Raw genomic sequence first — 17,298 nt, forward strand, 5'->3', positions numbered from 1 at the left:
CGATCTTTTTTATACATTTTCCTTTTTTTTCTTTACTTATATTCATTTACCTGAATTTAGAATCATATTGTGGGAATAAATCAAATATAATTTAATTTAGATTCATCTTAAAGATTTTATAAAGTTTATAAATCTGTTTCATTTAATTAAATATGACATGTTCCTTGCTTTTTAAAGATTAAAAGTTCAGATTTTAGATTAGATTTTAGATTAGATCTTCTCTATTAAAAATTAATAAATTTTTGAAATATTTCGCGATAAATATTTTCTTAAAACGACGATGTGTGGGGCTATAATATTATAATAAATTCTCACGTACAATTATGCAAAATAAGCAAATTTAGATAAAATATAATATAATTACATTTCAGATCCAATTACATTTCAGGTCTGATATCAAAATGTAAATAACATAAGAACATCGCTTTTCATTTGAAAACAGGTTTCATTTGCATTTAATATATGCACGATATATATTTAACAAGTATGAACTGCTTCTGCAATGCGTATGATTAATCTTTTTAAAATTACATAATCTTTTTAAGATTACTACTTAACCACTGCAAATGCAAAAGATAACACGCAAGATGATTTTCTCAAGATCTTTCAAATAAAATGCATTCGTAGGATATTAAAAAAATCAGATTAAAAAAGAATCACGTTGATGAATCAACATAATGATATATATTTTTTATTGTTTAATAACTTACGTAATAACACGATTCTCTCATAATTTTTCCTTCGACTCTACAAAATTTGGACTCCCAAAAAGAAATATATAAAAGTTCGATTGATAAATAATCGAAACTTACAACCCTTCTTCCGCTCGTCCTTAAAATTCGTTATCACAAAATTCGATGGAAAGGCTCGCGGATCGTTGAAATCTCGAAGAGAAAAATAATCTAGGGCAAAAGTTACCTTACAAATAATCATTTTATTTACATCAAAATTAATACAATTTCATCGCCTCTATGTACAAGCCATCCAACGCGACATTTAATACATATTTCGTTTTCTCCAATCTCACGGTCGATAATTCGCGTTCTTAATGAACGTGATAAAGGAAAACAGGGTGAGTTCTCGAGATCATCAATCGGAAATCAGACGATCTTCACGCTCGCACGCTTCGAGCATCGGATACCGTATCATCCGCGGCACTTCGGGCCGAAAGTGCACTCGCACGAAGAATCGCGAGGGAGGGAGAGAGAGAGAGAGAGAGAAAGAGAGAGACGATGTCCCGTAGTGGGTTTGCTACTATCATCCAATTTACAAGCGAACCGTGTGCAGCGGTTAATGGCTGACGGAATAATGGACAGTGTTCAGGTAGTGATGGGATCGAACGTGAAAAAATATCGAAAAATATTCGTTTTTCGCGAAAATGTTGTTTCTCTCGTTTACGATTTTGCAAAGTTTTATTCTCCCTCTCTCTCTCTCTCCCTCTCTCTTTCTCTCTTTCTCATTTTTATTATTCTTCTCTTTTTTCAAATTTTGCGAAAAGTCGTAAAGTTTATTTCTGCGCTTTCGAATGACGTTATGTGTTCTTGCATACCTCTTTCGGGGATCGTATTTTTGGAGCCGTCTCGAAAATTATTCAAGAAACGACACGTTACACGTGTGCTTTTGGAAATCAATGTTTAATCAGTGTGTGCAGGTTTATTGCTTTACGAATTCTATTTCGGATTTCATTTCTGATTGATCCGAAGAATCGTTGACGAGAAAACACGTAGAGTAAGTCAGAGTTTTGCATTTTTCCATAGGGAGAATATTTGTATCTTGAGACAATGTTAAAAATGAAGAAATATTAATTTTTATAAGATTGATTCTCGACCGTGTCTTATCAAGATATCATATCGATTCAATAAGTGAAAATCAAATTATTGTTTTCCTCATCAGAGAACAACGTAATCTAAGTTATTGTTGATTTAAAATTTAACTCGTATTTTTGATTTTATATTTTCAAATTTTCGGAAATTCTTATGATTTCTAGGGAACGCATTTATATTTTTTCCCCCTACGAGTAACGAAGCGTGTTGAACCAAGAACGATTTTTAATTTTAAAGAAGCACGTGTACCGAACAAAGATCGTATCATGAAATCGCCTAATAAAGACCGATCTCTCGTGGATTTCTATTGAGTAGAAAGACGAGGAGAAGCAATGCTTGTTCTCGCTCTTTGTGCACGAGTAGCATGTCCGACACGTTGACACAACGTGATCTGTTAATAGTCCAATCTGTCAGAAGATGCACCAAAATGCACTTTTAGATTTTTTAATATCTATCTTAATGATAGTTTCACTCTTTTACATTACGAGAACAAATAGTAAATAAAATGATGATTCATCTTTTCGAAACTCAATAAACGACAATCATTAAACTTGTTTTAAAAGAAAAAAATAATTGTTGATATTTCAAATGATTAATTAAAATTGCAACAATGTCAGCATATCATCAAATATTTGTTTAAAGTTTATGAAGAAAAGACATTATTATGAATGACGTAAATATAGTCATTTTGAAAATAATTTTCTTCTTATATTCAAAGTATTGAAATATATCATAATAATTTTTTTATGAAAGAACAGAAGGTAGGATTATGTGATTATAAATTCTAAATTCAAAATTAAAGATTCACTTATAATATATTGAGGATTAATGCGAACTAAATACGAAAGAAAAATCAGAGACCAAAGAATAGACAAACAGAAATACCAATGAATTATGATGGTTCAAGCAAGTGAAATATATCATTGTCGGAGCGGCTTTCAAAATGTGTGAAGACAGAAAGAGGGAGAGAAGGAAGATGTACAGTAGGCGATAAATTATCTTCAACTTTTACGTAACAAATAAGAAATCCAAAATTAAATATCTCTGACTGTTATGAATATCCACCACTATTATTAAATACTCAGAAAAGAAGAATTTTCTATCCGATGGAGATATATCTCCATCCTTTTTCAATTTCGAAAAATATTCGAAAATAACGATGAAGTTTAATCAATTGCAGGAATAAATTTCACTTTTTTTACGAATGTAAATATTATTATTATTATTATTATTACTATTGTTATTATTATTAAATTATCCTGAAATATATCATTCCCGAGAAATAAGTCGGGAAAAATACGTGAAGTTAATTCTTTCTAGTATTTCCATGCAAATTCTGACAGATTGAACTGGGAAAAAATTTCCATGTATATCGACAACGAAAATCGATCCCATCGCTATCTGCAATCCGGTTACGCAAGAACCCGCCACGTGTCCCGTTTGAATCGCGATCTCTTATGGTCGACGCGTCTGAACAGGAAGGAAGACTTCGCGAACAAGTAGCTATTCGATTGATATAAATAAATCGTTCCTCGTTACACAGGACCCATGGCGACATACAAATTATTTACAATGAAACGTCGATTATGATTTGTGTGTATGAGTACGTGTGACGAATAAATGAAAGCTATATACATAAAATGCTCGTGAAATATGAATACTTGATGGAAGAAGTATAATGAACAAGATACTATTAACATTCTTATTGCATCGTGTAAATAATAATAATTGTAAAGAAAATTATTCTTATATTTTTATTCTTCTGAATTTTGACAAAGAAAAGAAAAAATTTATTAACTCTGCTACGAACTCTTTTACAAATCTTTATCTACGAATTTTCACGAAAAGTCGAATTCGAAGAATTCCGAATAAAAAATAAAAACGGGTAACTACGATTCTTTCGTATTCCCAATTCATCAATATAGATAGAAAAATATGATTGGATCTCAAAAGACGATCCAAAGAGCATAGCAGGGTTAATATAATTATCTATTCTAGAATATTTATTAAGATTCTTACTTATACTTCTTCCGATATCTCACTAATTTGCATACACTACTCTCTACGCAAAAACAGCGGAATTTAAAACGGCACACTCGAATGTATCGAGGGTCGAATGAAATAAATTAACTAATTGAAAAACTAAGCGAATGACGTTTAAACACATCTGGTGGTTCGCGATCCTCGATCATTATGCACCACTCGAGTGTGCCTCGAGTATCTCACTATACAGTACGAGGCAAAATTGAATGGTGTTAAACGGCACGGCAATGTTCTATCGCTGGTATATCCGTTTATATGCATCTGCTTATTTGTGTTCGGTTGTAAAGAGCAATTGCGCTTCCTTTTTAGGTCATTCGATTGAAAAGCAGTCTGAATGTTGTTCTTTTGAAATTTCTAAATTAGTAATATGCGCTTTGTAACGAATAACGAATGTAACGAAAATAAATTTCGAAGTTACTATAATAGCTGTCTTAAAATCGTTCAATTTTGCCTCGAGAAGATTCCTATTTAATTTGGAAATCTTCTGTTTCAAATCTTTTCGTGGGAATAGTATTATCCAGGCTGAAAAATTTAGATGTAAAAAAAATAGATTTAAAAAAAAAATCGATTTCTATTAAAATCCGTTTTCTTATAAACCAGACACTAAATTTTTCGCATGGATTTCATCCAAAAAAAAAAAAAAAAGTCAGGACCATTACTCGATTTTTATCATTTTCGAGGAAATTTTTTGATTGAAAATTACTTCACGATTATTTTTCACTTTTCTCTCGGTTGCCAGCTACCTCTCACCGTCGTCCTTAGTGACTAGTTCGTTCAGCACTAATTTATTAAACTTAGAAAATTCCTTAGCTCTAATACTAATGAGATCATTGTTCGACAAAAGGATTGAAAGTGGCCGGTAACCGTGCGAGAAAAACGAAAAAAGATAAAAAAAAATATATATAAAGAGAATATCTTCGAAACTAAATCTAAATTTCACATTTATATCTTGTTAAAAAAAAAAAAAAAAGAAGAAAAAAATAATAATAAAACGAAAAATCGAGCAAAAAAGATATATATATATATATACACACACACATATATATATATACATACGCTTAATAGTATACGTATTAGATTAGACGTTACAACACTGGATTTAAGTCTTTCTCTAGAAGATCGCGAGCGACTGTTGTCCCGGGATCCTTTCGAACATATATGTGTACAGTTTCTCCATTTTTTTTTCTTATTCAGCCACGAATTTATTCGTGCAATTTATTCCAAAATCCTCCGCGTCACTCAAACAGAGATGTCGTTCTCGAAACGATGCGACGATCCACGTACGAGAAATCCACGATTTTTTCTTCCATTTTTCTATTTTTTCTTTTCTTTTTTTTTTTCATTCTTTTATCATATTCATTCTTTCTTTAGATTTAAATTTAAAATATTTGATTCGGATGGAAAAATTTGTCGAAATTTAATTTATATACAGATAAAGGCAATAAATTTCCCAAAACTTTCCGACATTTCACGCCGTGGATTCGAAGGGAGGACGATCGAACGACTTATTATTTCTCATTCTCGTCTCTTAAAAATCTCTTTTCCTTTGACTCGAGAAAATACCACGATCAAATTTATCACTGTTTTATGGGACTAGACATCTTCTTACTGATTTTCACGCTCTTCTTTTCCGAGTTACGTCCGAGTTTCTTATACATTTTTTTCTTTTTTCGTCCATCGGTTTTTTCTTTATGTCTTTTTCTTTCGTTTCTTTCTTTTTTGTTTCTTTTTTTTCTTTTTTTTTTCTTTTTAATCTACTCTCTTTATTCGTTACGATTTTGTCGTTGACTTTTAAACTCGTGGTCACTTCGATTATTCCTGATAAATGTGCACGAATGAAGGAGGGAAGAGGTAAGAATGGAGAGTTCGATGCCGAGAAGCGGCAAAATGGCGCCGCTTAGGATATTATTCTTTTCCTCTCCTTCGTTTTTCATTATTTTTTTTCCCCCATATGTTCTGAAGAAATTATTCGCTTTTGTTCGATGACACCGGCAATTTTAACGTTTCGTGCCTTGATGTTTTCACGCCTGGTGTCTTGTCTAACATCTGGAACGTGAGAAAAGAGAATTTTTATCTATCTGCTGTTAATTTTTCTCATTCTATTTCTTTAAAAAAGAATTATTTTCTCTTTGTCGTTCAATACTTGTTTCGAAAATTCTTTTTCTTTCAGTGTGATCAAACATTTATAAAATATTTGAACGGGACAGAATGTTTAAACACAATTTGTTTACTTCGATAAGGGATCTTTCATTAATGAAATTTAAAAAAGAGAAATGAACATTTTTTCAATCAAAAATACTTGGAAAGTATCGCGTGATATTCATACAGCGTATCGTCAATATTATATATTTATTCCATTTGCGAAATAATAATTTAGAAAAAAAAAAAAAAAAGAAAAAAGTTTCAAGATAATGAAATCGCAAAACGAGCTCGAGAATGAATGCAACCGCAGATTGCACTTACAATTAGCTATGCAAGCGCAATTAAAAGTGCCTGATCTGATCCCTTATCGTCTTTGTTTACTTATTATTGGATCTCGTTTAATTTCTCTAATAGTTCGACGAAGATAATTCACCGACACTATGGAAACGTTTATTATAAAACTGTTGACTTATTATAAAACTGCTGATTCCACCGAACCATATTTATCTCGGAAAAAAATATATTTATGTTATGTAGATTAATTAAAAAAATTTCCGATAAAACAAATTTCAATCATGGTAGATTAAACTAACATCATAATTTCAATGAAGATACCATGGTAAAATTTTAATATCATGAATATATTTCAACAAATTATTAAAATATTAAAATATTAAAATTTTATTCCTATCGAAATATAATTTAATAAAATTTTCAAGCAAATCAATTGATCGCTTTAATCAAGTGTTCGTAAAAATTTTTCATATTTCTATTCTATAAAACAACAAAATATTTCAAATGTCAATATTTTTTTTCTTTTTAACTTACAAATATTAATCTTTTTATATCTAATAAATCTCTTTACTCTAAAGTATCAAAATTTAATTCATTTTTATCATTAATCATTTTTCGTATAATATCGTATAAAAATTAAATATAGATAGAACTCTTAACATTTAGAGATCTGTGCCTAATACTATTTAAATCCACGTGTTTAGGAGCTTTGTTAGCGTTCAGGTCACGATGACTATCTTAGGTCAGCAGCTGTTTCTAATAGTCGATAAGGTGACTTGGATATCTCGTAGAAATGAATTCTTCGATCTCAACATATTTCTGCATCTCGAAGAAAAGATATATTTGTTCGTGAAAAATATAAATCTTTTTTTTTTTATATAAATATGTATATATACTAACAATAATAGATTACTATTTATAAATGAACTTTTATTATTTGAATGAAAAGTCATAGGTATTTGTGCATCGACTGGTTCACATATATAAATGACGTTCAATTTCTATTTATTATTTATTATTCTTTTTTATTTTTATTCCACAATAAATATTTGTAAAATATATATATCATAGATTAAAAATTTAAATAATATAATTAAGATATATATATATAATAAAAATTTAAACAATTATACTTAAATGATCCCATAAGAATCTCACGAAGAATCACAGTTAGGCATTACAACAAAAAAGAATTCCATCAAAAAGTGTCTTACAAAGAATCATAATGATTACAAACTAAGGAATTCCATCAACGATCTTACAAACAATCACAAGATAAATCTCGTAAGAAACCTCACAAAGAATCACAGTTATTACAACTAAAAGATCCACACAATCCCATAAAATATCACAAAAATCGATTTATAAAAATCCTAAGCTCTATTCCTAAGTAACGAAAAAAAGAAAAAAAAAAAAGAAAAAAAGAAGAAGAAGAAGAAAACACACGGATGGATTTATTGGACGGAACATATCGACCCCTCACAGGGCCTCCGCAATATCGTGGATCTCCCCACACGTCGAGGATTAAATGACTCGAAAAATTTTACGATTCGTCGAAAGAAAATCGAGAAGTTTCTTAATAACACGTCAGCAGCATATCACCAGAACTCGAGTGATCCAATAATAAGATATCACGAGGATAAAAATTTGAATAAGTGAGAGAATAAGTGAGAGGAGGAGGAGGAGGAGGGGGAGGAGGATAAGGAAGAAGAGAGAAATGATGAGGGATTAATTGGACGGTGATAGACACCTTGCCAGGACGACGACGCCTCTGTCGTCGATGCCTGCAACCGCAATGGCCGGTTCGATGCCTCCTCATCGAGTTTCTCCCATCGCAGCCGCCGGCGTCGTCGTCACGGTCCGTGTTAGCCCCCTTCTTTCGTGCCCCCTTCGATCCATGGATCCTGCACTTGATTGTACCGTGGACGTAGCCGATGTCCGACCTCGATCTCTCTTCCGACGACGACGAGGCTGCCGACCTCGTGGACAGGTACGGGTATTTTATCCAGACCGGACTCTTTCTATAAAATAAACGGAAACAAAAATGGCGAATAATGAAGATGAGGGTAGGTTTGATTTTGCTGTTGATTTTGAAGATGTATGTATGAGATACAAGCGGAAGCGATGTATTTTGTTTAGTGTCTGTCTGTTTCGAATGAAAGTTTCATGAAGGCACATGCATAGAATTTGTTGGTATATATATATATTTATATTTGAATTTTTCATTGTTGTATCGAAATACTGTCTTTACTATTATGTTAAAATATTATTCTGTTGGATACATTTAAAGATGAAAGTATATCGACGAATTTTTGAAAAATATTATATATGTCTTAGCAATTCTAAAAGATTTTTATTTGATTTTTTTTAATATCGTCAGAATTATAGAATTGTCGATAAAAGTTATTAAATTTTTAAAAATTTAATTCAGTATACGGCTTTATAGCAATTTTGAAGAAAAATTATCCGCATTATTTTCTTTAAAAAGGCGACAAATTAACTTATGCATTTAAATGTAGATAATAATCATCTTAATGAGAAATGAAATAGACGAGTATAATAATGTAGAAACGTAGATAGAGTTTCTAATTATAAAATCTATGATGGTATAAAAAAAGACTTGTTCAATGTCTGGCCGTAGGCAGACATCTTTAATAATGGAAAGGTTAATTACAAGAAAGAGTAGAGACATTATGCAAGATCATTTATTTTCTTTCCTCTTGGATATACTTATTTTACTTATTCAATGTATTAATTAAAAAAAAAAGAAAGAAGAAGATAATGAGAGAAAGAGACAGAGAAAGGAAATGGAAGAATGTAGACAGTAAAATATTTGTGAAGAGAATAATGAATGCAACAAGGTTTGTTAGGCCACTCATTAAAGCATTATTGAAGTTCGAGGAATGTTTATACGGAAAACTGCAATTATTCTTGTTCATCGTTGATGGCAACGAGTAATTTTTAATATTTTTTTTTCCTCTACCTTCAGTCCAGGCCATAATTACATTTTTTTTTTAAAGCATATGATTGTTAAAGCAAGAAATTATTCATCGCAAGATTATTGCGTACGTGTCTAGACAGCAAGAATATACATTCCTTCGGGACAACTGAAGAGATTCTTAATCATAATTGATGTTCCTCGTCAGATGTATGAAGAGGCACTGATGAAGTCGATTGTGCAATATAAAATGAGACATGGAAACATTATTTCAAAAGAATAAATACATTGGAAGACACATGTAGCAATCATTGGATTTAATATTAAGTCTTACCTAAGATATAATCATTCATTTGCAAACATCGTAGAAAAAAGAATGGTAGAAAAAAATGATAGAAGAAGAAACAATCGATTTCTAGAATATTCTACATATTTCTACAAGAAATTATAGTTTTTATTTCAGAGTAAAAAAAAAAAAAAAAATAAACTTTTAAGTAGAAACTTTTAAATAACAGCTAAGTAGAAAATAGAAGTGGACGTAAGAGGTTAACAGCCATGTCAGATAATGAATTACATATGTTAAAAAGATACTATACGATGATATAAATATTATGTAAAAATAAGACAGTTGAAAATTGCAACATGATGTAACGTATTGAGATAAACTCTTAATTACATTAATATAAGTTGGTAAGTAGTTATGAAGGACGTTTTTATTCGTTCACAGAAGTTCACAGTCGATATAATTCATGCACAGTAATATTTCTGTTACTTTGTAAATTGTTTATAATATCGATGTTATTATTTTTTTTTAGTTTAATTATGTCATCATTTTCTTGTATTAATAAACATTTTTTTCCTTCCTTAAGAATATGATTCATGTAGCTTGATTAATTTTATTGATTTAATATACCATTGATGATAGCTATGCAAGATAATGTATTGCAATAATAAATAAAAGCATTAAACATTCATTGTTAGTTGTTGTTGAAAAATTAGTAACAGGGATAGATAATATCACTTTTAATTTTAAGTATAGTGAAAAATATTATTTTGAAGTTTTTTTTTTAAGATCCATAAATAAACTTATACAGAAATATTAAAAAACATAATTTTCATTTTTCATATTCTACACATCGTTATTAAACAATTAATGCAGAATGAATTCATATCGTCAGAATTTAATTATTTTTAAAACGAAATAAATAAATGAAAAAGAATTTTAAGTAATTTTCTTAATTCAGAAAAATTCTTTTTTCTTTTACAATGATATACTACCTATATCAAATTTAGCAGGATGAGAGATATAACGCGATCATTTTTCAAAACAGAAAGAAAAAAACGAATGCATCATTATTAAAAATCTCTCGTGTTCAAGGAACCAGCATGTATCATTAATCAAAACGACAGTTGATATTTCATATTTGGCCACGCTTGAAAATATTCGATTCACATGTTTCTGTATATCTTTGGTAAACAAGAAGCGCGAAATCGATAATGGAGCTGAATGTTGTGCGCTTGCGCATTCGATCTTTGAGAGAAGAAGAAAAAGAATAAGGAAGAGAAGAAGAAGAAAAATATTTCAAAGAAGAAAAACAAGAAGAGATTCTTGAAAGAGATTCTTGAAAAAGAACGAGGAGAAGATTTTGAAGAATAAAAGAAAGAGAGAGAGAGAGAGAAAGAGAAAGAGAAAGAGAGAGAGAGAAAGAGAAAGAGAAAGAGAGAGAGAGAGAGAAAGAGAGAGAAAATAAAGGAAGATCCTGTCAGAATCCATCAGACCTTTAAAAAAGGAAGAAGAAGAAGGGTCAAAGAGGATCTTGACTGAGAAAAAGAAGATACAGAGCGAGAAGATTTTGAAGTATAAGAAGATGATGAGCAAGACAACTAAGAAAGAAGATTGTGCAGAAAAAGAAAAGAAAGAAAGATGAAAAGAAGTTCTCCAAGAATAAGAACGAGTATAAGAAGAAAAAGATTTTGAAGAGTCATAAAGAACGAGATCCGCTTGTCCATCTCTGGGACGAGAGAAGAGGATTGAAAAAAAAAAAAAAAATGAAAAAACTGTAGATCGAGCTACGAAACAGATAGCGTCGGTTTGATCGTCCTAGTACTTCGGACTAACCTTCCTGGCGCCATGCCACTTCACGCAACCGTGAACTTTAGGAAAAGCGACAGAGATTATCGTGGAGCGACTGATAATGAGCTGCTCTCTCGTGCTCTTCTCTCTCCTTTTTTCTCTTCTTTTTTTTTCTCTCTTTCTGCTTCTCAGCGACAATTGAACCGGCCGGTTAATAACTACAGCTTCGCGAGCCACCTACTATCGACATGGTAAAGTCCAACGAGATGAATTCTATCGTGGAGAACGAAAGAATAACAACTCGTTGATTGGAAACTCATGTTCCCAATGGAACGCGGGTAAATAGATGATTTTGTTGTACCGATCGGAACCGAGCCAATAACTGATGGATATTAATTGCACGGTATGGGCACAGCTCTGTCGATCAATCTTGGATTGGTTGAATTTATTTTTGACGAATTCTTTTGCGAAAAAACTTGACTAGAATAGTTGATAAATTGAAAGCTCTCTCTCATCTTGGATGGATCGATTGATCTTCTTTCAAAGTTTCGTAAACCGTTTGAACATATCAAATAGTTAAAGACGATATATTAATCGTTTGTTAATTTATAGATTCTGGCGAGAATTTACCAGTGATTTGAATCAATTCTAATTATTTGAATCTTCTCAGTGTTGGCTATTGATGGATAGATTTTATCATTAAATTTTATCAAGATCGAAACTTCAAAGATCTAAATAAAGGCTTCGAAAATTAGGTTAAACAATCTGGACCGTCATTTTAAATACGTATCTGGGTTATAGTCAATATTTGTGACTATGTTAGATCAATCAGAGTTAAAAACAGATTCTTGAATATTAAAAAAAGAAATCCTAAATAAAATTTAAACAATCGTCGTTACATCTTCGTGATGATGAAAAAGTAATTCACGTTTGACAGAAAAATATAACGTTGAATATTGAAAGTCAATATTTTTATTAACATAGTCTCGCCGTGCAAGACGATCTCCGCGAAAACAACTTCCTTGTGTTATAAATAATTCGATAAACGAGCGCTTGCAAGAGAAATAAAAATAAGCGTGATATACGAATAAATAAGAAGGATAAAAGAAGAGTCGTAGAAGCTATTTCGAACTTGGAATTGTTGTAACGAGGCCGGTGGGAAATTAATCTCGTATCCGATAATTGCAGCCGAAATCACTGGAAAAAACCCAAGGCGGATTAGAGGTTGTTGCGAGGAAAAAAAAAAACTTTGCATAATGGAATATTCAGCAGTTGAACAGGCCAATTTAACAATTAAATCGATTAGAATTCCACGAAGTCGATGATTTCCGGCATCCTCGAGACAGAGAAGAAATTGATCGTCGAGATGAATGTTAAACACCTTCGTTTAAGATTGATCGTCAAGGCTCATCCGAGGTATTATTGGAAAGATTAACGAAGTCAGAGGTAAGCGACCATAATTGACAACTAGGAATAATGTTGACCCCTCAATTTCACTAGAATTATTAATGAAACCGCGTCTTCTCGAGTGAGTTTTCATTTAACCCATAAAATTCCACCCTACTACAGAAGATTAATAGATACAAATAGCAAGTTATCATTGTTATTATGATTAATAATCTAATTTTCAATCACTCTTAACTATTATCAATCATTTATAATCACCGATCAGAAAAAAAAATCAATCGAAACACTCTTTGGAACCGTTAAAAATTGCTCAAAAGACAATCTTACAAAATCATCGATAATCAAACTCATCATACTATCCTATTAACACTAACATTTCCTTTCAACGACCACTTTCAACGATTTTCCAAAACTAAAAATTCCTCATCCATCCAAAATCACTAAATTACTCCACCGACAAATTTTACGATCAACATTTATCCCGAGAAAAAGTATCATTCCCATACATATATATATGTAAAACAAAGGAAGCAAAGAAAGCGATATAAAAATGGGAAAGAGAAGCAAATGTCGTTGCAGCGTTGAAGGGTGGGGAAAAAAATATCAAAAGAAAACAGAAGAAACTAACATCCACTCACACGGCGTCCACGGAGCTGGCGTTATCCGGTTTGCAGTACTGTTCAAGCTGAGCATAGCTGCACTGATGGTAGCAACACTCCTCCGCGAGTCCGGGCCCCACGTCCATAGGGTCGTCCTCGCCGCTGTACGAAAACGGCTCGTTGTATCCACGACCCTTGCACGCGAGGTACAGGGCGTCGCTGAGACTTTTCGAGCACAGCCTGAGCAACGATCTCTTGTACGGTATGCCGTTCACAGCGTCGAGAAGCGTGAGCAACACCAAACCGACCAGGACTATCGTCCTGGCCCTGCTCGGCCTGAACATGGCCGTTTTGAAACCGCTTCGTGGCATCGTGTCGTCGATAACGATCAATTTTCGTGCGTAACGTACACTGAACGTTTTCGTGAACCAGACTGATACCGATTCACTATAGCAACACAGCGACACGTGTCGTTCCTTCCACTTCTCCAACCTTATATATATATGTATATATATGTATATATGTGTATACATATATATACATATATATATATATATAATATATATATGCTTCCTCTGAAACTCGATTCAATATTCCTCGTGAACTTTCGATATTACCTTCCGATCTTTCAAGAACTTTGCCAAACTATTTTTATCCGTGATATTATACTCTTCGACGAATGATACGATTCGATCGAAATCATAAGTTTTTTTTTTTTTAATAATTCGAATGATTCCAAGATTCGAAGAAAGGATCGTCCGATCGACGAATTGGGAACGATGCGTACCCGACACCGTGTTACGATAAACTAGGTGTTCCAGGTGGTCAGGATCGGTTTTATATACGCGCACTTTACGGTGAGATCGGGAACGTGCGGCGGTCGTCGTTAACGGTTGAACGACGGCGAGCAGGGAGCGCGCGGGTTCTCGTTTCCCGAAGATGAGACCTCCGTTGGTACCGAGTTCCTCGGTGCCACTGGTACCGGCTCGCCTCGCCACGCGGTTCTTGTTCCAGATTTCACGGATTAGAGGAGTGGAACGATAAGGAGACGCACGAGAGAGGGGAAAAGCGATCAGCCACGGAGTAGGTGGCGGAGAGTCGGAGCGGGATTATACAGGGAAGGGGGAGGTCATGGCGGGCTGCTGGTGGTACACGGCCTCGTGTGTGATCCACAGTTAGATGGAGAGAAGGGGTCGATGGAGCGAGATCGTTCGATCCCTGTCACGTTTCTTCGCCAAGGAAGGAATCGAATCGTGTTTGAAACCGATCGTTCTTTTCTTATTCTTCTTCTCTTCTTAAGCTGAATTTAATTATCCCCAGAGAGAGGAGGGATATACAATCTCGTCTCGAACGGGGAAGGGGAAGAAAGGAGGAGGGAAGAGGGAAGAGAGAGAGAGAGAGAGAGAGAGAGAGAGAGAGAGAGAGAGAGAGAGAAAGAGAGAATCGTCGAACGTTGTAATTTACGTCGTAATTTTTACGTGTAATGGTGGCAGTGTGTATTTCGAATTTTTTCACACGGTCACGCAGATGGTGATGGACGGAAGTTTACGTGGACGAGAGTGAGGAACGCGTGAGTAGACGTGCGTACGCCTTCTTTTCTCCTCCTCGACTCGAATCTGTAAGTGTAAAGACAATATGAGAGTTGAGATCGTTCGTAATTAATCACGCTTTATTTCGTACCGAGGCGATAAATCGTATTTTCGAGGAGATAGACGGTGGGAGAAGGCGGGAGACGTTCCGATCGACCTCCTACCCTCGTTTCTTTCCGACGATCGCACTAATTCCGATTATCGTCCGGCTATCATCGAGAGATCGTTCAACGTTTCTATGAATAGAAACCTTGTATGGGGGGTGAAAACAGACCGGCAGATAACAGAGGCCGAGGTTTCCACTCGCGATTTAAAAGGTGACGTTTCCGTAAGAGATATATTATTTTGTTTTTATCGAGGGCGATATTTGATCGAGCATCGTGATGCGTAATTCGTTAAACTTTCATCGTTCACTTTTTTTCTGTATGAATTAATTAGAAGGAGATTAGAAGGACGATAAAAATAGAAAAATAGAAAATTGATATCTTTTATTATTATTAGTGGAATATTATATGTTTGGTCTTTTTATTTACAAAATTAGAGAATATGGAATCATTTCTCTCTTCGTATTTTTTTTTTAAATAGTTTTTAAAATAGTTATAAATTTTAAAAAAACAAAGAGCATCGTGTTAAGAATCAGAGATTACGATTTACGTAAATTTTTCTATGATTTTTTGCTCGAGTGCAATTTTTTGAAATGGAACGATAATGTTTTGTTTTACACAGCAATTCCATTCTTTTTTCTCTCTCTTTCTTTAAATCGATTGATATAAAAGTGCAATAACGAGAACGTTGGTTATAGACGGTGTCAATTTACGGGTCGTCAGCACTCGTATCGATTTCCCTTCGCGTAAGTGTAATCGAAACGCGTCCGGGATGATTTTTCTTTTTTTTTCTTTCTTTCTTCTCTTTTTTTTTCTTGCATTCTTAAGTTAAACGACCGATTTTAAACCCTGATCTCGTTCGAAATTACGAAATATGAAGACAGAAGATGATTTGATGAATTTTGGTCGGTTCTTCTCGTCTCCTTTATTTCTGATCACTTTCCTGTTTGGTTACGCAAAACGAGGGATATTTATAAACCCGTGTAACGGGTTTCGCGAACCTCGTACATCGATACTTCGTCTATGTTTATTGTATTACTGGTATTAGACACGGGATAGGCAGAACAGTACAGGCTATCAGTTTTACTATTTCCATGGCTGCGCCCTTGCTATCTTTTTTGAACGAATTCCATACCTGTTCATGAATCTCGTTTCTAAGCTGGTATAGGAATACATTATTCATCTATTTATAGAAGAAGAAAACCGCAAGAAAAAATACGATGACTAACATTTCTTTTATTACGTTACGCTGAATATATTCACAAATATTGTAATAGCATTTAGTATCCTTTTATGATCAGATTTATGTTTTCTCTTTTTCTCGAATTGAATTTTCGCAATTCAAAATTTAACAGTCATTTGAATCCATGATTGTAAATGAACTAAAAATAACTTATCACGGTATTCCATCTAAACTTTTACAAAAATAGCAACATACACACACACACATACATACATATATATATAATATACGTATTATATGGATATATAATATGCATATATCGTGACTCATTTTACGTGAATCAAATCATGCATATCAACGTTTACAAACTCGTCAATGACGTCATTTTTTTTTTTTATCTTTCTGCCGTGATAATTCTCACGTGCCATATTTTTCGTTAATCGAATCGTGCATATCATTTATAAACTCATTCTCTCCATTTTTATACAAGTATATAAATATATTTGCATTTGTAATAACAATAAGTCCAATATATCATCTTTTGTCTAAACAAGGAAACGAGATAAAATTTGCCAAATCTGATGCCTTTGTTTCCCTTTGTTTGTTGATTATTTATCGTGGTTTTCCACGTTGAAATTATCGTGAGGTATCGATGTTCGACATGGTCAAGTCTTCGTTATCATGTTCAATTAGTGCGGTGGCCAGCAAGTTTCTCCACGTGTCGTGTTATAGTGCACTTTATCTGCGCGTGATAGCAATTTATAAAGGAATTCTTTGGATTTTCGCGATGATATCCGAGGCGCGTATGGTGTCGATTTATCGGTTTCGTTACGTAGATAGGTAGGAATTCGCGTATCAATTAGAGTGATGACGTGAAACGTTCTCTTTTTTTTTTTTATTTTTATTATCGTACGAAAATGATATATGATCGTGAAGAAAGAAGATTCGAATGCTTTTGCAATGGTCGTGATAAATTATCGTAATTTATGATAATATTACCTTAATGATATAGTATCATAGATAATTATAGTATTATATTATTATAACGTTCTAAAATATACTTAATAATAATAATTTTGGATACGAGATTCGAAATTTTCTT

At 33.0% G+C, this 17,298-nt stretch overlaps 1 protein-coding gene across 3 annotated transcripts; it reads right to left on the minus strand.

Annotated features, from left to right (window-relative positions):
- Positions 1-914: 914 nt before the first annotated feature.
- Positions 915-14,352, minus strand: LOC107995269 (insulin-like growth factor I). 3 transcript variants are annotated; one of them, XM_062078185.1, is made up of 3 exons: positions 13,360-14,339; positions 8,053-8,323; positions 915-5,912 (listed from the first exon to the last, which is right to left on the minus strand). In XM_062078185.1, exons 1-3 carry the CDS (start codon positions 13,851-13,853, stop codon positions 5,832-5,834), a joined length of 846 nt encoding a protein of 281 aa, XP_061934169.1. In that variant the 5' UTR covers positions 13,854-14,339; the 3' UTR covers positions 915-5,831. The 3 variants fall into 3 exon arrangements, with proteins under 3 accessions (XP_061934169.1, XP_061934170.1, XP_061934168.1); XM_062078186.1 differs by lacking the exon at positions 915-5,912 and having other exon boundaries at positions 7,287-8,323; positions 13,360-13,812; positions 13,938-14,352; XM_062078184.1 differs by lacking the exon at positions 915-5,912 and having other exon boundaries at positions 7,287-8,323; positions 13,360-14,352.
- Between the last annotated feature and the right edge of the window lie 2,946 nt (positions 14,353-17,298).

Source organism: Apis cerana, linkage group LG8, assembly GCF_029169275.1.
Source record: "Apis cerana isolate GH-2021 linkage group LG8, AcerK_1.0, whole genome shotgun sequence".
Taxonomy (NCBI): Eukaryota; Metazoa; Arthropoda; class Insecta; order Hymenoptera; family Apidae; genus Apis; species Apis cerana.

Bases quoted from the DNA above. Each gene is read 5' to 3' on its own strand.
- LOC107995269 (XM_062078184.1), bottom strand. From the start codon at position 13,853: ATGTATACACATATATACATATATATACATATATATATAAGGTTGGAG. The intron at 8,324-13,359 runs GTGAGTGGATGT...TTTATTTTATAG, and splicing joins GCCAGCTCCGTGGACGCCGT to AAAGAGTCCGGTCTGGATAA.